Raw genomic sequence first — 23,126 nt, 5'->3', positions numbered from 1 at the left:
AGGGGGATGGGAGGGAGAGGGAAGGGGATGGGAGGAGAGGGGAGAGGAGGGAGGAGGAAGGGAGGGAGGATGGAGAGGGGAGAGGGAGGGAGGAGAGGAGGAGGAGGAGGGAGGAGGGGAGCGGGGGAGGAGGAGGGGGGAGGGGGAGCACCTTCGATGTCAGGGTACTCACTCCGGGGTCCGCAGGAGGAAGTTGGGAGGACAGTTTGGGAGGCCCAGAGGGACATGGTGGTTGCCAAGAACACTCTAGAGGCCGGTGTCTTCCCTGTGAAGGGCCCCTTGCGCGGAGAGCTCGGAGGCAAGATTTCCAAAGAGGACAGGGTCAGGAAGTCCTCGGGAGCACAGCCGGGGTGGCGGAGGAGGAGTGTGAGTATCAGAAGAGGGAGCTGGAGCAAGTCCGTGCGCTCACCTCTCTGGGGCCCTGCGGAGGCCCCTGGGGTTCGGGCTTGGAGCTGAAGCCGGCCTGGGAGCCCCAGGGCTGGGCCCGGCTCTGAGGAGGTGGATTGATCAGCCCCTCCTGACAGGTGCTCTGTGACTGCAGGGGCTGGACTGTCTTCCTGATCCAGCCCTGAGCTCCAGGACCCGGAGGGGAGGAGAATCCTCCTCCCAGGCAGGGAGCTTTCTTCTCAGGGTGTTGTGTAGCTGAGGCCTGTGTCATTTCACATTGTAATAAGCTCTTCTCCCATTTCATACAGGTAGAAGCAATTATTATTTTTTTTTTAAATTTATTTATGATAGTCACAGAGAGAGAGAGAGAGAGAGAGAGGTAGAGACACAGGCAGAGGGAGAAGCAGGCTCCACGCAGGGAGCCCGATGTGGGATTCGATCCCGGGTCTCCAGGATCGCGCCCTGGGCCAAAGGCAGGCGCCAAACCGCTGCGCCACCCAGGGATCCCGCAATTATTATTATTATTGTTATTGTTGTTATATATTTTATTTGAGAGCGTACACAAGTGGGGGGAGCGGCAGAGAGAGGGAGAAGCAGACTCCCGGCTGAGTGGGGAGCCCCAGGCCAGAGGGCCATGATCAGGGGAACCGAGAGGTGACCTAAGCCGAAGGCAGTCGCTCAACAGAGCCACCCAGGTGCCCCCCAGGAAGTAATTATTATTAACATTTGTGTATTAACTTCAACATCACTTTTACATACTTTTTGTTGTTGTTACTTGCATGTATGGATTTTGTCAACATATGTGGATTTTCCGATATATGAATTTAAATAAACTTTTAAAACTCCGCCTTAGTTTTCATTCCAACCAATTAAATACATAAAAAGGCCAGGCTTCAGAAGCGGAAAATGTTGGGGTCACTGTTAAAGGAGGAATATGAAGAAAACTCACAAACGTGTATGTGTGTGTGTGTGTGTGTGTGTAATTTCCACAGAGGAAAACAGGGCAAGGAGAGTTCAAGACAGTAATAAAGTCTGAGGGCTGATAGGAGAGGGCTGTGCTGTGAGTTATCAGCTGGAAGAGTTAAGGAGATGGAGCAGGAAACAGAGAGAATGGAGAAAAATTTCAAGTCCTGGCAAGGTTCCCATGTATGACCCTAAGATAAAACATCCTGCATTGGGATTCTAGTTTAGTTTGCCTGCATGTCCTAATACACTGACGAATAGTTTATGTGCTAATTAGTTGCCTCTAATCAAGTAACTTTTATCTAGTGTTCTTTTAGACAACAAATCCCAGTTCTGGACTCTGGAGATGTAGTTTCTTCTGACTCTGAAGAGAATATATCTAGTGGTGTTGATCTTCTGTGTATGAGAGAAATAGCATGGGTCCATCTGCTTTCTGCTGATGGGCCCTACAGTGATGATGATGATGATGATGATGATGATGATGGGTCTTCTGATGATGATGATGATGATGATGATAATGACAGTCACGTATCATGACAAAATTGGAACCAGACTGCTTAGGTTTTCACTTCTGTTCTTTTCTATATGGTGCAAGTTAAACTCTCTGAGGCTCTCGCTCTGCTTCTACATGGGAGGTGGGGGTGGGTGATGAATAGGACTGGTCTCAGGATTGCTAAGAGGGTTCAATTACGTAAGAAGTGATGAAGAATGTTAGGCATCTAGTATATGAGTAACAAAAATTAGCTATTACTAATTATTTCAGTTGAGTGTCAACTACATAGCAGGTACTTGACATATACAATCTAGTTTAATCCCCACAACAGCAACATCACAGGGTCAGAGCTCTTTTGGAAGATGAGGATCCTGAGGTTCAGAGACATTGAACACTTTATGCAGGTCACATAGCTATTAGGTGCGTGTGAGGGGGGGGTGGGGTGGGGGGGAGTGGGTTGGAATTCAGAATCCTGTCCTGCCAGATTCTAAAGCCTGTGCGTTGTCACCTCACAAACAGGCCATAACTCTATTTATTATCAGAACTCCCCACGGGTGTTGTGAAATTGGATATGTTGTTCCTTTAGAACACAGTTGGATGCTGAGCCCTGAGAGAAAGATGCATATTTTATGGTATTATTTTACATTATTCACTAAGTGAATATGTGCTTTTTATAAGCAAATGACTCAAGCTGGGAAGTATCCTCAGGTTCCATTTTACTGCCAGTTAAGTAAATGACAATATGTGAGCGAGGATAAACTTGCATGAGTTCTTTCCCAGTTATCCGGGTCCACACTATCTCTCCTATGAGCAAAGGCAGATGCATTTTTATCTCAGAAATGCAGTTGGGTTTGGCTAGAGCAAGGCCACATTAACAGAAGCTGAGAGTTGTCTCCAGAAGGAGGGACGAGAGGGGTTTGCAGAAACAACCCACCCTTCCCGTACCTGTCATTTCACATATTTAACTGCTCTCTTTTCTGTGTCTGGTCTGCGTCCTTGGCATCCTGGTTTCACATCGAAGGAACCTGCCCCCCAAAAGAGGACACGGCATACACATTCAGTATTACACTTTCCCTTTGCTGAATTTCCTTCCAACTTCCGACACAGACCACCTAACCTGTTAGTACCTCCCAAGAGGAATGATGGTACTCCTGTTGCCAGGTGAACCAGGGTGGTGGAAGGGTGGGGATCGGTGTGTGTGTGTTTGTGGGAGACCCAGGCCCTGGGGCCTCCACCCAGCCAGACCTCAGGGACTCGCAGAATGTTCTTGCTCTTGCCACAAGAATGAATTCAAAGGCAGACACACAGCATAGTGGACAAGTGACACACGTGGGAAAGTTTATTAGATGAAGAGGACACTCTCAGATAAGAGAATGGCCAAGTGAGGGAGGGGGGGTGAGAGGAGGAGTGTGCAAGCATGGGAGTTGGGTTTCTATCTTTTATTGACAGCTGTTTTTTTTTTTTTTTTTTTTTTATTGACAGCTGTTAACCATGGGGCAGAATATTTGTTACTTGGGACAGGAAGCAGGGTTCCTGCTTTTTCTTCCTAATTTGGTCAGGGGTTTCCTGTCGTGGCATCTTCCTTCTGGGGCCCGTCTGGTTTGATCCAGCTTCTTGTGGAGGGCTGCCTGGACAGACCCCTGACCTTCCGATGCCGGCCCTGACTTCCTCGTTGTTGGATCCCAGGTCTCCTGTTTGAACCTACCTGCCTCCTCATAGCACTCACAGGGGTTAAAGAGTTTGTTAACATTTCAACAACATTTATCTTATTCTCTCTTTAAAAATACGTATAAGGCACAAGAAGGAAAGTTCCCTTGTGCTTAATTGTGAAAACATTTCAGATCCTCTCGTGTGTGGTATCTATTTTTCCATACAAGGATTAAACACCCGACCTCATCTACTTTTAAATGACTGTTGTTAACAGTTTCGTTGCTTGGGGGACCGTTTCTTGACTAATAGGCATCTTTATATTGTATATAGTTCTTCAAGAACAAAATCTCAGCTGAGTTAATCTAAAGACCTAATTGGCTTGAGTATGTGATTCAAGATTGGGCAATATCCCATCTACTGAGTAAAGGGGAGTTCCAAGGCCTAGGTCAAAATGTGAGGTTTCTTTAGGAATAACGGTGGGGCAAGGAAGTTATTAGCAAAAGAAAAGAAAGGATTGTTCCAGACAAGGTCACTTTCCCTCAGGGGTAAGAGCAGGGGCCTTTACCTGTCTTCTGGGGATGGAGAGGGGCGTGTAGGGGATTCCCTCAGTGGTACTGACTAGAACAGCCCTGACTCACTGGGTAAGACTACTTTTTCTGGGGGAAAGTGAAGCTGCAATTAGGTTAGGTATTAAGCCTCAGTTTGGTGACTTGGCCCACCATAAGTGACTCCCTCTTGGCCCTGTGATTTTCTTTTTAACACAGTTTGATTAGTGTAATAATAACTATGTCACCCAGTTCCTCCTCAAAATATTACAACAAATTAGATCGAAATACATGCCCATTATTTAAAAATCAAATCTTGCTACAAGCCTTCCAATGGAAAAGCAGCATTTTCTTGCCTCACTCTCAATTCCTCACAGGCAGCCATTTTCAAGGTTTTGTTTTGTTTTTAAATTTCAAAAAGAGAGAAAGAGAGTGAGCGTGAGAGAGCACAAGGATGAGCAGGGGCAGGAGAAGCAGACTCCCTGCTGAACAGAGAGCCCGATGCCCTGGGATCATGACCTGAGCCAAAGGCAGACATTTAATGGACAGAGCCACCCAGGCGCCCTTCAAGTTTTTTTTTTTTTAATTGCCTTTTTATCGTGCAATAATTTTTGATTGATGGAGGAGTTGTGAAGATACTTAGAAAATGACAGTCTATCCTTCACCCAGCTTCTATCCCCTAATGTTAAGATTTGACATAACCGTGGTATCTTGCCAAACCTAAGAAGCTGACATTGGTACAATACAGTTGACTGAACTATAGACTTTATTCAGATGTCATGTTTTTCCACTTTTTTTTTTTTTTTTTGCTGTTTCAGAAACTGATCCAGGATCCCACGCTACACTGTTACCATGTGTAACCCACGATCTGTGACTGGTCCCCAACCTTCCCTTGTGTTTCCTGATCTGGACCTTTTGGCAGATTGTTCCTCAGTTTGGGCTTATCTGATGGTTTTTCATGATTAGACAGGTTTTTGAGAAGAATGCCACAGGGTGAAGTGCCATCTTGATGAAGTCAGTCAGAGGTATCTGAGAGCAATGGGACAAGTCACTGTTGATGCTCACCTTGATCACATGGTTAATGTTCAACTTTATTTTTGTACATGTCTCTCCTAGGAATGCATGGCAGTTGTCTTTCATTTAGACACAGTTGTTATTTGTTTTTAAAGATTTTAGTTATTTACTTGGGAGTGAGCACGAGAGAGAACACCAACAGGGGGAGAGGAAGAGGTGGACAGACGTAGAAGCAGAGCAGGGAGCCCAATGCAGGACTCAATCCCAGGACCCTGAGGTCATGACCTGAGCTAAAGGCAGACACTTAACAGACTGAGCCACCCAGGTGCCCCTAGACACAGTTTTTCATTTAACTTTTGATCTTGTGTTCTAAGCACAGTGTCTGACATAAGTAAAGAGCTCAGCTGATCCTTAGTAAAAGGTACCTTGGTGAGAAGCAAGGGAAGGGATATTCCAAGTTCAAGATCAAACTTTGCAGCAAAAGTACCTAAATTAGACAGACTGGAGATTCTCAAGCTTTCATATCCATATGCATCACCTGGAGATCTTACAAACTTCGGATTTGGTGGGTCTGAGGTGCGGCCTGCGGTCTGCGTTTCTAATAAGCAAGCTCCTAGGCTCTCACTTAAGCCTCCCAAAAGGTCTATGTAGGTTATACTGCAGGCAAACTTCCCAAGATCACAGTCTAGTAAATAACAGAGAATGCAGTTTGTCTGGCAAACTTTTGCTAATGAACCTGAAGATGCTTCCATCCTCACACTTGTGAACCTCAACACATTCGGTCTCTTCATCTTGACAATTCTCTTGTCTTCCCAAAAGGACAACAGGATTTTTTCATAACCAGTTCCTCTTACATCTGAAAGAAAGCATCCTATTTGTGACCTTCAGAAAAAAGAAGCTCTTAAGACAACAAACTCCACAAGTTGACCTTTCCTCCTACTTTTCCTGATTTGTTCTGTTGATATCTTGTCCTGGGTTTTGGTGACCCAGCAAACCTGCTGAATTAGCGTTGGTTGCGGTGTCAGTGTCAGCAGCTGTTCAGGTTTTAACCTGATGCCTGGATGCTGGCAAAGGAGCTCCGGGCTGCTATCAGGAAAGTTAGGTACCTGGCCTGGCAGCATTCTAAAATTCCAAGAAAGCCAGATCAAACCAGATGAGCCCAAGACAAAGAAGGCCTAACACTGACCAAGTAAGGGAGAAAAGGCCAAAACTCTGTTCCCAAAGAAATCTCCTCAACTAATAAATACTCTACCCCCTGGTTCACAACTGTCAATAAAAGATACAGACCCAAACCCTGGGCCCAGCTCTCTCTTGGGCACTCAGGCTCCCACATCTCCAGAGTGCATTCTCTTTCTTTTTAAAAAAACCATTCACTTTTCACCACTCAACCACTGATTGGTCCCTCCTTGAATTTTTCTCTTCTGGTCCCTCCTTGGATAGTTTTCTTGCCACCAGACTGAGAACCTCCAATCACATCCCAAGAACCGGCTGGGTGAAGGCCTCAGGGCCCAGGGGTCTCCCCAGTCCACCCTGCAACAGTAGGAGTCGGTGGCACAAGTCGGTGGGAAATGTGAGTGTGGTGCCCGAGATTGCGAATCCGAGAAACCACCGAGGAGCCGACACCGATGCAAACACACGAGGGTTTATTTACAAGCTTGAGCTTGGGTCCAAGTATACCCGACACAGTGGAGCAGGGACTTGGACCCCAAGACTAAGAGGCGTAGCAGCTTTATAGGGACCAGTGGCCAATGGGATATGCAGAAAGTTGCACAGTCCTGTCGGTCCACACGCAGGTGGCCGATTGAATTACATTTTACCCTAAAGTATCCATTTGAACTGGTCTATCACTGAACCGATTTCCGATTAGGGTGTGCCCAGGGGTTTGACTAGGGTGGGACAGCACCCTAAGCAATAAGCAGGTCATGTGGGGGTCATATAGGAGGTGGTGGGTGCAGCACAAAACGGAGTTGGTCCTGCTCTGCTTGTCCAGGGGTAGGGGATTTTTGTCAAATTTCCTGGGTCCCACAGTGAGGCCTACCAAAGTTTGACACTACTGTCGGCGTTAGAAGATTCTGGACAATTTAACAAATAAAGGGATCTGAGTTAAGAGCTTTTCCTTGTTTACTGAGAGGAGACTTTGAATTCAGCCTGCCCTAGTGTGCCTGGCTGGCACACAGAAAGGACTCCAAATACTTTCATAGGTGTAGATCTTTGTCTCAGCTGCTCCCTGATTTTGTAGACCGGTCTCCTGCCTACAGTACAGAAAAAAATAGATTCAGTCCCGTATTCACAGTGAAGCATAACATTCATATGCAGAGACGCAGGACAAAAAAAAAGTGTCCTTTAATCAGTACTCCTTTCTCCATGAGTTCAACTGTATTTGTTGGGAAAAGAGAAAAAAAAAGAAAAGATGATCTTGTCAGAAGTGGGATTCGAACCCACGCCTCCAGGGGAGACTGCGACCTGAACGCAGCGCCTTAGACCGCTCGGCCATCCTGACACGGGAGCTCTCGCTTTTCTTATTTCATTTTCAGATCACCCTACAGGGCTGTATCGTGACGTCACGTCACCTCGATGCAGCGTTTATTGCTTGAAATAAAACTAGAACCGTCCCTGGGGTCCTTGGCAAAGCACCGGAAAACAAAACCGTCTCTGACTCCTCCTTCCTACTAAACCGTAAAGATCCATTTCCTCTCGCGCCCTTTCCGGCGGGTCTTCAGCCCCAAATCGCCGGCGCCGAATCTCACACTTGGCGGATCCGGAGCTGGGAGCGCGGACCCGAGCAGGCGGCGGGGAAAACCCCGGGCGGAACCCGGCCTCCGCGGACCCTGTGCCCCCGCGCCGCCCCCACGGCCTCCGGTCTCGTCCGTAGTTGGCCGACCGGCGAGGAGTCGGGCCGGGATCCATCCTCGCTAAGGGAAGGCTCCGTGTGCTGCAGGATCATGAAAAAAAAATAATAAATAAAAATAAATAAATAAAAATCCACGACCTCCATCTTCCTTATATACGCGATTCCGAGACCCCGGAAGCATCGGCGTTGGTGGTATAGTGGTGAGCATAGCTGCCTTCCAAGCAGTTGACCCGGGTTCGATTCCCGGCCAACGCAAGTTTTTTTTTTTTTTTTTTCCTTTTCTAGGAAGAGTGGGCGATTTGCTTTGTTTTGTTTTGTTTTGTTTTTCTTTTCTTTTTTTTTTTTAAAGGTCTGAACCCAAACTAGGAACTGCAGGCGCCGCTGTTTCCCTCCCGGGTTCCTCTGTCGCTGCAGTCTCCGTCCCCTCCCAGCCGGGCTCGGGCGGTGTCCCACTCTGAAGGCTTCGTTCTCTGCGGCTCCCGTCCAGGGACCGCCGCCGCTCTGGGCTCCGGGTCCCCCGCGGGTCCCGGCGGCTTGATGGTGACTCCTTAAGCAATGATTCGTGAGCTTGCTCCGCGGTTTTCCTCGTTAGTATAGTGGTGAGTATCCCCGCCTGTCACGCGGGAGACCGGGGTTCGATTCCCCGACGGGGAGATGGCCCAGGCTCTTTTTCCTTCCTCCTCGCTCTTCCTGCAGGAGCAAAGGGGATTCCTAAGTAATTTTAGGTTCGCTCCAGGAGTATGGTTGTCCCATGCGGAGTTCTTGGATGATGGGCAGGAGTACGGGTGGGTGCGGTTACTTAGACCCTGGGCCTTAGTCCTGCAAGTTTCCACCTGTTGTACCGCGGATGGGGCCTGCCGCGAGGTGTAACTTCTCGCCGCCCCCCCTGGAAGAGAACCGCAGGGTGCAGCTCTACCCGGGCCCCGTATTCCTCATTTTCCCTCCCCTTCCTGCTCTCTCCCACACCCGCGGCCTACCAGGCGCTTCTTCCTTTCTCCCCCGTCTATTGCTCTCCAGCTGTGCCCCGCCCACGTGCTCTCTCTGCTGCCTTCCCACGACGGAGGCGTGCAAACAGCAATGAGCACTACTCTGACCACCGGAATACCTGTTCTTGCGTCACTAAGAAGTTGTCTGCTTTTGCACAAGCCCCTGTGGGCTTCGGTTTCCTCATGGGTAACGTGGAGGAGCCAAGCTACCGTTTCTGAGACCCTCGGGGGCTCCAAAGCCCTTTGCATGAGTGCCTTGCACTCGCACCTGGCCTGGCGCACCTGGCGCACCTGGCGCGCGCTCTATGCTCATGTTTTAAAAAGATACTACTTTTCCTGAATATAAGAGTAAGATATAGTCCTTGTAGGAAGTATGGGCGATAAGCAAACCACAAAGAAAGAAGAGGCATCCGCATTTCCGTCACCCAGGAAATCAACATTTTGCTGTATGTTTATCTCTTTGGCTTTTTTTAAAATGCAAAATTGGACTCCCAGGGTGCATATTTTTTAACCTACTTGTTTACTGAAAAATGTGACTATTTCTAATTCATTAAATGTGTTAGTCTAAAACGTCCCTTATTCTGGATTTTATATGGCTAGATTTTATTTTATTTATTTATTTATTTTTTTTATGGCTAGATTTTATATTCATATTTTATTTCTTTGGCTTTTGTAACAGTTTTAATACATGCGTATGTGTTATAAATGTGTTATAAATAAATATATATTATTTGGATTTTCACGCTTTTAAAGTTTATGTAACTGGTATCAGACAATACATATTCTTTTGCAACTAGCTTTTCCTTTTTTTTTTTTTTACTAAATATAATTTTTATGGGATTTCTTTATGTTGAGACAGATAGCCATGAATGGTATTCAGAAGATTTTAAACAGTTGCAGGATTTTATATTTTAACACTTTAAACAGTTGCAGGATTATATATTTCCACTATTCCCCATTAGTCCTTAACTATAAATATATAGATAGATAGATGTGTGTTTATGTATCTCATAAAACTGATTTCCAGGTAATGTAAGTTGTAGTGCAAATACTATGTCAATCTTTCAAATCATCTCCAAAATATTTGACTTTTAATAATTGTTGGTTCTGTTTGATACGGCTGTCACTAGCTAAATGATGCCTCCTCCTGAGCCCTGGTTTAACGTAGGGGAACTGCATTAACTTTCTGCAATTTCTTTCCAATAAGTTGATAGTCATTAGGTGACTCGTCTGAGTAAGCTGAGAATTTTTTCCTAAAATTAGGAAAAGCTAGGCATTAATGATACTGAATCATTTGCTACCTTCTGTTGAACTAACAACTCTAATACTTTTTCCTAGCCTTTAAAATGATTTCTACTCAGGTGCTGATCTCGGGGTCATGGGATCGAGCCCTCCATGGGGTGCTGAGCTCATCAGGGAGTCTGCTTGGGATTCTCTCTTTCCCTCTCCTTCTGCACCACCACTTACAATTTAAATACACACACACACACACACACACACACACACATAAATATATACATAAAATTAAAAAAAATACTGAGGGTTTTATACATTGGTTTTCTCTATTACACAATAATCATTTATTGGAATGATATGTGTAATAGGTTGACCACAGCCATCCAGGCTGGCTGAGCCAACATAATATGGTTGTGAGGCGGGAGTTCTGCTGTGCTGCTTGTGTTTGCAGCCTGGCTCTCTGCCTCTGTTTCCCCATATGTAAAAGGAGATAATGATGATAATTATAATTCTCAAATGAGACAGTAAATGTTTAGAATGGTGGCATGAATGAATGAATAAGCATTAATTATCCTTTGTATTACCAAAACAATTATATGGAGGATGTTTGGGGTTTAAAAAAAGACAACCATGTCCCATGAACTGAAGGTAAAATACAATACGGATGGGGAAGGAGGGCGCCTGCCCCCCAGTCTCCCAACAGCCCCACATTTCCCCTATGCTCCAGTCTGCCTGACAGCCTCCATCCTACCACAGGACGGCAGCAGGGCCAGCAGAGGCCACAACACTTGGTGATGCTCCCACTGTGACCCATGACTGCCTACCTGCTCTCTGTTATCTCCTGACTCTTGGCACCAAGGTTGGGTGAAGGCTTCGGTTCCCACATGTGGCCACCAGCAAGGGACGCTGCAGAGTAAAACTGAGTGGTAGTGGGCAGCCACAGTCTTGGGGAGCCAAACTGACACTGGGCTCTTGTTAACTGGACCAGGGTTCAGGTGGCAGGGCTCGATAACCAGGATCTGCAGCAGGTTGGCCTACCTCGGACCTGCAGGTTGGGAGGCATTGAGTGGCCTCCCGGCAGTGCCCCCGTAGAGTTCCCTAGAGTCAGCCAGCAGTGCTGTGGGGACTGGCTCTCTGGGGTGTCTAGGGAGAGCCAAAGCAGACCCCAGAAGATGATTCTTTCTGAGGGGCAGTTAACTGGTATGGGCCTGACCAATCACAATGCTACCACCTGTGCATTTCCTTCATTGTAACAGGATTAATTGCATTCCGAAAGTTTTCTGTTTTTTTATTTTCTAACAGATTTAACAGAAAAATACTGTTTAATACATATGCTAAACACGGAAAGTTGGTATAGTGTTCCTTTTCCCTGTGCACATGTAAAACCCTGAACAACAATCTGGGTATGTTATATTTTTATTACTATTCAATCCAAGTATTTTTCAATTTCCATTCTCTTTGATCCATGAAGCATTTAAGAAGCATGGGTTTTAAAATTTCCACACGTAGGAGGGTTTTAAAAGATATTTTTTGTAATTGATTCCTGAGTTAAATTGCAACATGTTCAAAGAATGTGTTCTATATGGTGCCAATTCCATAATATACGTTAGGACTTGTTTTATGGGCTCATATAAAGTCAATTCTTGTGAATGTTCCATATGCATTTGAGAAGAATGTACAACCCAAATTATTGGTTGCAGAGTTCTAAATATTTATTAAACCAGTCTTATTGTGTTCACATGCTTAATTTTTTCTCTAATGAATGATATATTGAACACTGTAAGTAAAATGTTGAATTCTCTTACCATAGAATTTGAGGATTCATTCACTGTAAATGCATTTGTTAATTTTCCCTTGTAAGTCTAATAATTCTTGCTTTGATATCTTAATACTATTTTATTAGAAACTATGTTTTTAGAATTATATATTCATCACGAGTTTAATCTTTTATTATTATCTGGTGACCATCTCCATCCTTCATGATGCATTATTATTTAAATTTTGTTTTGTCTGATATTAATGCCAACTTTCTTTTTGTTAGACTATTCCTGCATATCTTTTTTCATTCAATTTTTGTTTTTTTTTAATATTTTCATGTCATTTTTCTAAAACAGGATAAATGTATTTTTTAAAAATGCACTTTAACTGGCAAATTTTCTCCATTTCTATATAATGTGACTACTGATATATTTGGATTTATTTCACCATCCCATTTTTTAAATATTCTATTTATTTATTCATTTGAGATACAGAGAGAGACAGGCAGAGATACAGGCAGAGGGAAAAGGAGCCTGATGTGGGCCTTGATCTCAGACCCCGGGAATCACACCCAGAGCCAAAGACAGATGCTCAACCGCTGAGCCACCTAGGCATCCCTCACCACCCCATTTTGTACTTTCTTTTTCATGCCTGTTTTTTTTCCCCTTCTTTTGGATTGCTGTCATGTGTACATGCAAAGTGAAGCACAGGAAATGTATGCATATTAAGTATAAACTGGAAACTAATTTTTAATTCCTGCTGCCAATCCAGTAAAAGAGGTGAAGAAGAGAATCGAGGTTCCCAAACTTGGACTTTGCAGATGAATAAAATTTCCCTTACAATGTCAGTGACCAATACAGAGTTGCCAACTTTTTATTTTGCCAAGTCAGGAAATTTATAGAACAACCACAGCCCCAACTATCGCCTATCCTCACCATAATTTTATAAAGTAAAGAACATTTAAAAACAAACTTTTAAAGTGTAAAAAAAAAGTAGTCTCCATGTAGAGATCATCGGGCAAGCTTATGAGATACACACACATACATCATCTGTGCACACACACCTCTATCTACCGTGTGTCCTCTCATTTCACCCAACATCACTGGAAACTTTGACCTGCCCCTAACCTGGAACCCACGGAGTGGAGCGCGGTGGTGTAGAAGGAAGAGGAGGTTCTGGGTGGAGGCTGAGGAGGGTGCCACGCCTGGCCACACACTGTGGGTGCCTCGCGCCGAGGGCCCTGGTGCAGGGGATGGGTGTGCCTGGGGCGGAGGCGGGGGGGGGGGGGGGGGCTCGGGGGCCGCGGGGAGCCCAGAGGAGCTTCCCCCCAGGCAGGAGAGGAGGCCGGCCGGGCCCTGAGCCCCTGACCGGGATCCCTGGGCTGCCGGCGCTGGATGCCAGGTCTCCGCGCCCAGATGGATCCGGATACTGCAGTGTCAACGTCTCTAAGTCTCGGGCGTTTATAGACTCTGCGTCCTGTCCGCGGGCCTAATACACTTTCCCAACAGCTGGGCTTGGAGATTAGTCTTGGTCCGTGAGGTTCCATTGCTTCAGCTGACACCTGATCGTCTAGATCAGCAAAGAAAAAAAAAAAAAAAAAAGTTTGCTCTACTTCCCGGAGCAAAACCAAGTGAACTCGCGAGCCGCCCGGGAGCCTCCGTGTTGGCTCCCCCGGAGACCCCCGCTGCTCGGGCCGCTCTGCCCAGTCTGGGTAGACGCTGAGGCCCGGCCGGTCCGAGCAGGTGCCCCCCGGGGGAGGAGGGGGGCCGAGAGGTGCCAGAGGGGGGGATCCCAGCAGGTGCCCCCCGGGGGAGGAGGGGGGGCCGAGAGGTGCCAGAGTAGGGGATCCCAGCAGGCGCCCCCCAGGGGAGGAAGGGGGCCGAGAGGTGCCAGAGGGGGGGGGTCCCAGCAGGTGCCCCCCGGGGGAGGAGGGGGGGCCGAGAGGTGCCAGAGGGGGGGGTCCCAGCAGGTGCCAGCCCGGGGACGGTGGGGAGTGCGCGCAGGTGCCAGCGCTCGGCGGCGGGGAGGCCCTCCTCTCCCGGGTACCGCCCTGCCGGGCCCCCCTCCAGCCCCAGCCCGGATTTGGGGGCGCCGGGAAAGCAGCACGAACGTTTTCTGCGGTGAACAGACTTGGCAGAGGCATCAAACCTCGCCTGTCTCTGTGGCGCAATCGGTTAGCGCGTTCGGCTGTTAACCGAAAGGTTGGTGGTTCGAGCCCACCCAGGGACGGGGCGCGAGCGTTTTTGAGCGCGTGGCTCCTGCGCGGAAGCCGCTGAGGCCCTGGGTTCTCACCCAGCCCGGCCTGGGTGTCCGGGCAGGGGGTGCTCTGCACGAGCCCGGCTGCCAGGACCTGGCTTAGGCTCCTCGAGAGCCGGCCCGCCGGCGCGCGCAACTTTTTTAAAAGTTTGCGGTCTGGAGGAAGCAAGAACTGATAAGCCGGGGAGTTCGTTTTGTGCTTTGCATTTCCTCACTCCTCGGGCAGGCGTGTCCGGAACCTGGGCCCCAGCGGTGACCGGGGGCGGGGCTGAGCGGGGCTGGGCCGGCTGCCTTCGCAGTGTCCCCGCAGCAGCAGCACCTTCCCCTCCAGCCGCGCCCCTGCTCCTTCCCCGCTCCTTCCCGCTTGGGCTCACCCAGCTTTCCAGGCCCCCCTCCCTTCCTGGTGCGAGTCTCTAGCTGCCCGAGAGCTTCCTAAAAGGCCAACTCTGCTCCCAGGCCCCCGGTGGCCGCGGGCTGCGCTCCCCTAGCTTGGGGGCAGGCCTTTGCTGCTCGGGCCTGGGCGCTCCTCTCCCTCCCGGCTCCTTACTCGGGGACCAGCTGACCTACTTCCTGGAGCCCTGCTCTGGCCTTGAACCTTTGCCCACAGGCCTTCAGCGTCTGTCCCCTCTGCCTGGCAAACCAACCCCTACTCCTCCTTCGCCCCCACGGAACCGAGTCTCTCCTCTGCAGCCTGTTCTTCACTCTCTCCTCTGGGCCTTTCTCCCTCCAGTGAAAGCTCCTCCAGGGGATGACCCCGTGTTGTTCATCTCTCCACCTTCAGCACCTAACCCAAGCTCTTCCTACCCTACGTACTACACAGGTGTGGGTTGAAAGTCTGGGCTTTCCTGATGCACTTGCCTCATGTCTGAATCTCATATAATAATTCAGACATCAAGCTTGAACCCTGTTGGCCTGTAGCCCATATCCAACCCCATGAGGTTGACCCTATACCTCTGTCCAGGCCCCCATCTCCTTTCTCCGGGCACCTTCTCCTGCCCATCACCTGATCGGACCTACCTCTAGCTGCCACCCACACCACCTATAAAAGTCCCCTTCACCCAGGTGCCCCAGCAAGACTGGTGAATCTGCAACTGCTTGATTCCCATGAGCTGTGCAGACAGGATTTCGGAACCCAAACTCATCCCTGGTAGAATTTTGGACAAGAGGAAAAATGGGTCTTATCATTCAGGCCTCATTGCCCCGCTTTTTCCATCTTCAGAGAGCAGCATGCAAGACCTTGTTCAAGGCTTTATTGGAATCAAGAAGTGTTCTGTTTAAAGCTTTTTTTTTTGTTTTGTTTAAAGCTTCTAATACAGAAAGAGACAACTAAGCTTTCTTCCACAAGCAACTCTCATGACCCCACCCTCACTCCACTGCCAAGGGATTTTAAGTCTCCATAGTTTAACTCAGCAGGATTGAGTGCATTTAGTATCGCTTATCCAACCTTGTTTGGTGAATGATGTGAGCAAAGCTTTGCCTGAATTAGATACTAAAGCAGAAAGCTGGTCTGATGGTCTCCGCACCTGCTCTCTTTCTAATTTTTACTATGCTGGCCACCTAATGTCCTCACCTCCTGCCCATGGCCTCCCAAGTAGTTATCGTTGACTCTTTGGTGTCATTCTTTTTCAGTTCAGACCCAGAGATATCTCTGTTCACGAGCTTAATCTGGGAAAGCAATGCTGCTCTTCATCCTATGGACACAGGGTTTGTTCTGCACTCTTTCCCAAGACGCTCCAACCTCCAACCCCCTTCCAGGAGCATTTTCTACTCATGACATCAAGACAATTCATCATTATATACTCACACACAGTCCAGGTTCTAAAAGGGGCTCCCTGCAAAAATCAACTCGAATTACCCCTGTGATTGTTCTGTTACCTACACCACCGCTCATGTTCTGGGAAGACAGCCCAGGCAGGGGTCTTCCTTGGTCCGGCTGCCTTGCTCTTTCTCAGCCACCCCCTTGACTGGTTCTGCTGTCTCCCTAGACCCTCCACAGCCCCCACAATCTGTCTGGAAGTGGTTTTAGCGTGCCTCAAAGGCAACCAGCCCTGCAGCAACAGATGGAGACTATTACCCAGCTGGCCCTCGGCTATAATTCTCTTATCCACTTATCCCATTCTTTAAGAACAAGTTCAGATGTTGGGTCACCACCCAGTTGCTTCTCTGTGATAGAATGGCTGAGCGGACAAAGTATCCAGGTAGCTCAGAGATTTCAATTCTGAGTGATGTGGCTACTCACTGGGGGGTTCATTTGGCACTTGAAGATCACGGACTCTTTCTTTCCAGCAGAGACCAAGAGAAAATGGAGTTGAGTGGAGGACCCTCAACCTAGACACTGAGGTATAGTTTTCCTGTGGCTCCCAGAGCTGCCTGTTGGAGGTGATGGGGTTGTGGATCCAGAGAGAGGTCCAGAGGGGTTGCTTTCAGGACACACCCTTTGTCCTAAGAGCCCTGGCTCCATACGACTTTGCTGTTCTTCAGGCTCCCCATTGAGCTTCGAAGGTCTCTCTGCACAGCAAAATACAGCCCAGTGTCCACTGCAAATAGAAGTGCCATCACTAGGGAGAAAGGGATTTGAGGCCAGTGTGAAAGGAGTAGTGAGGTTGATGGAAGCGAAGAACCTAATGGAAGAAGCAGAGGAATGAGCACAATGACAGTGGTTACGGCAAAAACGTGGTGTCTGCCCAATTTTTCCATTTTATCTAGTGGTTAAATATACAGGCTTTGAATCTTTGGTGTGATCTGAGAGACAAATTAATGCTCCCCATTCCCTTCCCCTTAGTTACTTCATCCAAGGTAGACCCCAAAGTACCTGTCTCATAATGTTGTGAGGGGTAGCTGGATCATCCAACCCAGTTCATGGAAAGAAGCACTTGGCTTCTTTGAAAGGTGCCCAATAAATGTCAACTAGTCTTTGTTACCAAGGGGGAACTTGAAAGTCAGAGAGGCTATGTGGTTTACCCACTGTCACATGATCAATGAGCAGCAGAGCCAGGACCAGGTTTCTAGGCCCTCCCTGTGTGGAAGTGAGAGGCTCCCACCAGGTTGGAGGGCAGGGGAGGATGGCCAGCACTGGAGGGACACATAACATTGTGGCCATGGTCTGACTGGGGAAAGGCAGGACAAGCGTATTTTTATGGGGCAGGACATGTGGCTTCTGTTTGTGCTGTCACATGGCAGAGTGAATGACAACCCTAGAACCCCTTGTAAAGAAGCCCATGGAATAGTCAAGAATCTCTCCATTCATCTTCACGTTGTGAATGCAGACCCCATACACACAGGGTTCTGGAAGCTCTAGGGCTGCACAGCTCTCACCTTGAATGATGATGTTCACAGCCTCTGAAGACTCATTTTTCTTCCCGATAATCCCCCTGCAGAAGTAGGAGCCATTGTGTTCACTTGTTGCTGCTGGAATGTGGTACTCAGAATTATTGTAAAAAAACTTCTTGCCTCTTCCGTTCTGAAAATACTGAACGTTCCGTACAGGCGTGTTCTTCCAGCTATGGCACTTCAGTTGAATGAGCTCCCCCTCCTGGAACACCAACCGAGGGACCTGGAGCAAGAGCCAGCCTGAAAGACACAGAGACCACAGGCCCAGGAGGCTTCAGAGCAAAGATCTTGTGACGAGGACACTCACCACCCAGATCCTGGGGCGTCATGGAGAGCCAGACTGGGCGCCATCCCTGTAGAGAACCCAAATCACACCAAGACTTTTTGTCTGATGGGGAAGAGAGCCACACCAATCAAACTGTAACGTTAGAGCAGAGGGACTAAGTGAAGAGGTAGGTGGGAAGCCACCTGCAGGGTCCTTAGGACTGCACTTGGATTTGCTATAACAGGTGAGTTCTAGGTCAAAGACTAAAACTTGTATTTGAAAATGATGATTTGTGGGGCACCTGGGCGGCTCAGGTGGTTGAGGGTCTGACTCGTGGATCCGGCTCAGGTCAGGCCCTCAGGGTCGTGGGATAGAGCCCCACATTCTGCTCCATGCTCAGCACAGAGACTGTTGGAGATTCTCTCTCTCCTTCTCCCTCTTCCCCCCCACACACAATCAATTAATTAAATCTTTACAAAAAAAGAAAATGATGATTTGCTCTGTTAAAGGAAAGGCAGAAAGGTACCTGGGTGGCTCAGGTCGTGATCCCGGGGTCCTGGGATCGAGGCCTGCATCGGGATCCCTGCACAGAGTCTGCTTCTCCCTCTGCCTCTCTCTTTCTCTGTCTCTCATGAATAAATAAATAAAATCTTAAAAAAAAAAAAACCCAAAAAGAATACATATATAGTCTGGTGGCCTTCGGGGGAACACTCTTGCTCCAGTCTGTCCTGTCATGGACTTATCGAATGTCCATAAGCACATCCATTCAACACAGGTGTGGTTGAGCACCACTGTGTACCAGGTGTTGGGCCGCCTGGGGCTACCCGATGACAAAGACCCATGACGCGTAACCTCAAAGACTGTAGACTCGACACAGAAAAACACAAACTCAGAATAGTTCCAACACAGTGTGCTACAACAGACTAAGAACAAAGGCCTAGAGGGCCAAAGAGAATGGAATAAAGAGGTTCTGTCCCCCCAAAAGTAAAGAGGACTCCTCAGAGGAGGAGATAAGCGAAATGAGTTTTGAAAGCCGATCAAGAGTTTCTCCTGGTGAGTTGATGCCTGCAGTCACGGTCGTGGGCCCGTAGTATGGTCCTCCTTTACTTCTAAAGTCGGTTTCTAGATCGAACTTCAAGACCAGCTAATAAGTCTCAGACTTGATTTTTCTATTGCTTCTTGTTTAATTCCCCTTTTCATTTGGTCTAAGGTAGCCATGTCTCACCCAGCAAGAGAACAGATGTTCCTCCCTGTATAACTCCGTGGCATGAAGCCCGTGGCAGCTATGGGGCGGTCAGAGGCTAAGGAGCCACAGGTGGGGGGCCCAGTTCCCTGAAACATTTTGCAAATCCACCTCCGTTAGGCCCTCCTTCCCCTCCAGGCTCGTTCTACCCATGCACATCGTGCAACTGAGACAGCCATGGAAGTAGCTGTGAGGTGCTCCTGCAGGGACCGGGCTAGGGGGTGTGATTCTAGGATTACCTGTAGAACAGATCCTTGCCTCTGAAATCCTACCCTCACCTGCTTCTGATGCTTAGATTCTGCAAACAACACTAGAGACTTTCATTCCATGATCACCGGTAGGCTGGATGGACGTGTCTCTAACTCTACTAGGAGATTTATGCCAAAGCATAAGTTTGCATGTGGCAGATGGGGAGAGGGCGGTGGATATGACCCTAGGCGGTTAAGAATAGTTTGGAGGGTCGCTTAGGGCATTGTGCATCTGAGAGTCAGGAGGAGATTGAGGTCATAAAAACAGATTCATTAATTTATTCAGTAAATATTATTGAGCACTAATGTCAAGCCCTGACCTTCAGGTGACTCCATGCTATTGGGGACATTCTTTTTTTTTTTTTTTTTAATTTTATCTATTCATGAGAGAGGCAGAGACACAGGCAGAGGGAGAAGCAGGCTCCCTGTGGGGAGCCCGATGCAGAACTCGATCCCAGGACCCTGGGGTCATGACCTGAGCCAAAGGCAGACGCCTAACCACTGAGCCACACAGGTGCCCCTCTTGGGTGCATTCTTTGTGGATGGTGACTGCAGAGACTGTGCCCTGCAGAGTCCTGTATCTATTACGCACCAGGTTTTACATTTTGCCTCAGGCCTCCCTCTGATATAATTCAGGGGGGCCACAGGTCATCTCATCTCAATTTTAGCCCCCAAGACTTGGCTCTTCCCAAGTCTTTTGGGGTCTCCCCTTTTACCCTTTTGCTGATTCCCTTCTTCCCCTTCACCCACTCACCAGTGTGGACTTCTAGCTGCACCGGGTCACTGAGTTTGGAGAGGTCTGTCTGGCACCTGTACTCTCCACTGTTTTTAATGCTGGCATTTTTGATGAAGTAGGTGGATATCTGATTTGAGATGGGTCTCCCATTGTGCAGCCACGTGTAGTTGTCTCTAAGGAGATGGTCCCCCTGGCATTTCAGAGTCACACTGTCCATTGTGAGTACCCTATTCCATTTGGATTCCAGAACCACCACAGCCTTTGGGAGGTCTGCTGAGGAGCCAAGAGAAGGTGGATTAGGGCAGAGAGGTGAGTAGGCCCTACACTGGCCTTTCCAGGGAGGCTCAGAGCCAGAGCGAGCCCATTGCAAACCCATAGTTGGTGACTCAGCCTTGGTCTGTGACTCAGATTTAGAGCACCTTGGCTTCAAGGTACTTAGCCCCATTTCTGGCCTTTCATTATCTTGAGGAAAATTAGCCTGAGAAACCTAAGGCCAAGCCCAACCGTGATGGGGAAGTGCCTCTGACAACCCCACATGGGCAATTTCCCATGCAGCGCGCATTTCCCAGCACCCAGCTGTTAAACACCATATGCCTCCCTCCATCCAACCAAGGCCACAAAGCCAACTCACCAGCTTGTGTGCCAGCAGAAACTGCAAGACAAAAGAGGGAAACAAATACTGAGCAGAAGAGGAGATCCGGGCTGCTCTCGGCTCTCGTGTGGCATGGGCGTAATTCCCTGACCCACCCGTGCTCCGGGAGTCCTAGTGCCAAGAATCAAGGTCTCCAAGGCGGCCTGCGCTCTAGTCTCCAGGGTATGCACCTCCTGCCCTCTTCCCAACACCACTTCCTCCTTAGTCTCCACTCCCAAAACAAGGGTGTGGGCTGAATTGCCCTGAATCAAGCCATAGACACAACCTCAACCCAAGTGCCCCAAAAGGGCGGAAATGAAAAGTCTTAGAGGGGAACCCTGGAATGTCAGAATGGAAGAGATAGAATGGATGGGCTCACCCATCCGGTCCATAGCCTTCAACTTACAGACAGGGAAACTGAACCCAGCAGGGCGAGGTAACAGAGACCTCGCAGTCCCCCTCGGCCTCCTGGTTATGCCCAAATCGGGCTGGCATTCTCATCTCTAGCCTCCAAATGGCTTGTCCCAGGAGCTAAATTGAGTGCTCTCCACACAGTAAGGAGTCCTATTCCTTGGTTGGGGGCCCTCCCTGGTCTGAAAAGTGGGCTCCACCAGACCCAGGGCATCTGGAGCTTCTGTCTCAGCCAAAGTGACTCTGACTTACCTAGAAGTAGCAGGGCCGTTGAGGGCAGCAGCTGCCACATGCTGTCACATTAGGGTCAGCAAGTCACTGCAGATATGCCGAGCTCTGAAGGGATGCAGCTAATTTGAAGAGAGGAAGTAAAGAGTCTTTTCCCCCACCCCCTAGCCCATTATTCTTTAGGTTCCTTTTCCCGGAAAGTCATCTGATTTCTGAATCTGAATTCTGACAAGTGAGCCCCAGGATGGGGCAGGAAGGGGAGGAAAAAAGCCGGAAAGAGAAGCTGAGGCGGATGAGCACCCTTGGGTCCACAGGAGACTATAGGTGAGCATCTAGTGACACAGATAAATCTGATCAGTCTCAAATTAAGTTTTCCTACTTGGCGAGTTTGGATCCACTCAGTGCCAAGAACAAGAAGATATCACAACCCTGGGGATGAGACCCAAGGAGAAGGGCATTCCCTGACGGGGTCTCTTGTTTTCCTCCAGAACTCCCCTGCCTGGCCCAGACCCGGCTCCATCCACCTGGACCTACCTGCCTGCATTCATTTAAATCTTCAGACCCGGAGGAAGGGTCCCTCCCTGCAGTGTTGTCTCCACCAGCTTATTTTTCAAGAATTCAAAATGCATGTGTGTTGAGGTCTATGACGCACTTCTTAGCATGAATTTGACCATGAGATTCACACCTTCTGTTAAGAGAAGCCCAGGCGAGGGGCAGGGGTGAGAAATGGGGCCCTGGGAGGAAGTCACTAATTGGTTGAAGGGAAGGCAGAGAAGGAGGCGCGGAGGGAAGGACAGCGGGCAGGAGAGGACAGGAGCTCTTTAGCTTCAACCCACCATCACCAGGGCTGAGCAGTGACAGTAGCCAGGTGAGCTCAGCTCCTCGGGGACCCACTGGCCTGGGCTGGTCTGTGAGCCTGTAGCCCTGGCTCCGGGGTGCCTTATCGGAAAAGGTGGAAGTGCAGTGGCCAGGAAGTCATAAGATTGCTACCCTGTTCCCTCCCTAGCCGCATCTCCCCAACACACGGCAGGGATGTGTATCCTCCCCTTCCCCACTTAGCAGCATCTCCCCTACAGGCCCTTGGATTAGAAGTCTTAGAAGTCCATTAGGAAAAAAAAAAAAAGAAGTCTGTTAGGATGGTTAGAATCACGAGGGACAGGAACCAGGCAGCCATTCTAGGGCTCCCTCTCAAGGGATCCATTTACACCTTGCAAAATCCAGACCTGGATCTGAAAATGTAAAGCCCCAGGCTATGGCACTTTAGGGGCTTCTCTGGGAAAGACACCTTGGCACAGGGTGCCCTCAGGGCTGTGGCAGGCTCAGGGCTGCCCTCCCTGCTCTGCGCTTCTCCTGCCACTTCTGTCTGTGGTCTTCCTGTGGAGGGAGGAGATGCAGGGCATGGACTTCGTAGGAAGGAGGGAGGACCGCAGCCTGAGGAGCCTTCCACAGGTGTGCATGAAGTGCTTACTGAGCCAGTCTCAGTGTGAGCACGGGTTTGGAAGGGCTAATTGTATGGGGAAGGGAAAAGGCACAGTTGGTTGGTTTTTTTTTTTTTTTAGGATGTTATTTATTTATTCATGAGAGACACAGAGAGAGGCAGAGACACAGGCAGAGGGAGAAGCAAGCTTCTCGGGCAGCCCAATGCAGGACTCGATCTCGGGACCCTGGGATCATGCCCTGAGCCTAAGGCAGATGCTCAACCACTGAGCCACCCAAGCACCGCAAAGGCACAGTTTTTGAGGGTCAGTGGTGTTGGGATATCTCATGCCGAGTGTTTGTCTCCATGCCTACCTTTTCTTTTGTCCTTTCATTGTTCTCTTTCCCCTCTCCCCTCTTGCTTGTCTCCCCATACTTTCCCTTGGACATTGAAATAGCAGCCACAGTGCAAGGTTCTG

The 23,126-nt window shown here is 48.8% G+C and overlaps 1 protein-coding gene and 4 non-coding genes across 11 annotated transcripts; 3 read left to right on the top strand and 2 right to left on the bottom strand.

Moving 5' to 3' along the window:
• Positions 1 to 7,469: 7,469 nt before the first annotated feature.
• Positions 7,470 to 7,552, bottom strand: TRNAL-CAG (transfer RNA leucine (anticodon CAG)). The gene has a single exon. It is a non-coding gene; the product is annotated as a tRNA-Leu (tRNA).
• A 534-nt stretch (positions 7,553 to 8,086) lies between these two features.
• TRNAG-UCC (transfer RNA glycine (anticodon UCC)) lies at positions 8,087 to 8,158 on the top strand. Its single transcript has one exon. It is a non-coding gene; the product is annotated as a tRNA-Gly (tRNA).
• A 327-nt stretch (positions 8,159 to 8,485) lies between these two features.
• Positions 8,486 to 8,557, top strand: TRNAD-GUC (transfer RNA aspartic acid (anticodon GUC)). Its single transcript has one exon. It is a non-coding gene; the product is annotated as a tRNA-Asp (tRNA).
• Positions 8,558 to 14,038: 5,481 nt separating this feature from the next.
• On the top strand, positions 14,039 to 14,112 carry TRNAN-GUU (transfer RNA asparagine (anticodon GUU)). The gene has a single exon. It is a non-coding gene; the product is annotated as a tRNA-Asn (tRNA).
• Positions 14,113 to 15,374: 1,262 nt separating this feature from the next.
• LOC112914295 (low affinity immunoglobulin gamma Fc region receptor III-A) lies at positions 15,375 to 21,899 on the bottom strand. 7 transcript variants are annotated; one of them, XM_072759628.1, is made up of 6 exons: positions 21,766 to 21,899; positions 21,256 to 21,353; positions 20,593 to 20,613; positions 19,980 to 20,234; positions 17,455 to 17,709; positions 15,375 to 16,760 (listed from the first exon to the last, which is right to left on the bottom strand). In XM_072759628.1, exons 2-6 carry the CDS (start codon positions 21,293 to 21,295, stop codon positions 16,582 to 16,584), a joined length of 750 nt encoding a protein of 249 aa, XP_072615729.1. In that variant the 5' UTR covers positions 21,296 to 21,353; positions 21,766 to 21,899; the 3' UTR covers positions 15,375 to 16,581. The 7 variants fall into 7 exon arrangements, with proteins under 7 accessions (XP_072615729.1, XP_025847022.1, XP_072615730.1 ...); XM_025991237.2 differs by lacking the exon at positions 21,766 to 21,899 and having other exon boundaries at positions 21,256 to 21,491; XM_072759629.1 differs by lacking the exon at positions 21,766 to 21,899 and having other exon boundaries at positions 15,375 to 16,676; positions 21,256 to 21,390.
• Positions 21,900 to 23,126: the final 1,227 nt, after the last annotated feature.

This window comes from Vulpes vulpes, chromosome 5 (genome assembly GCF_048418805.1).
Source record: "Vulpes vulpes isolate BD-2025 chromosome 5, VulVul3, whole genome shotgun sequence".
NCBI classification, from domain to species: Eukaryota; Metazoa; Chordata; class Mammalia; order Carnivora; family Canidae; genus Vulpes; species Vulpes vulpes.
This window is presented reverse-complemented; position numbering and strand designations above follow the sequence as displayed.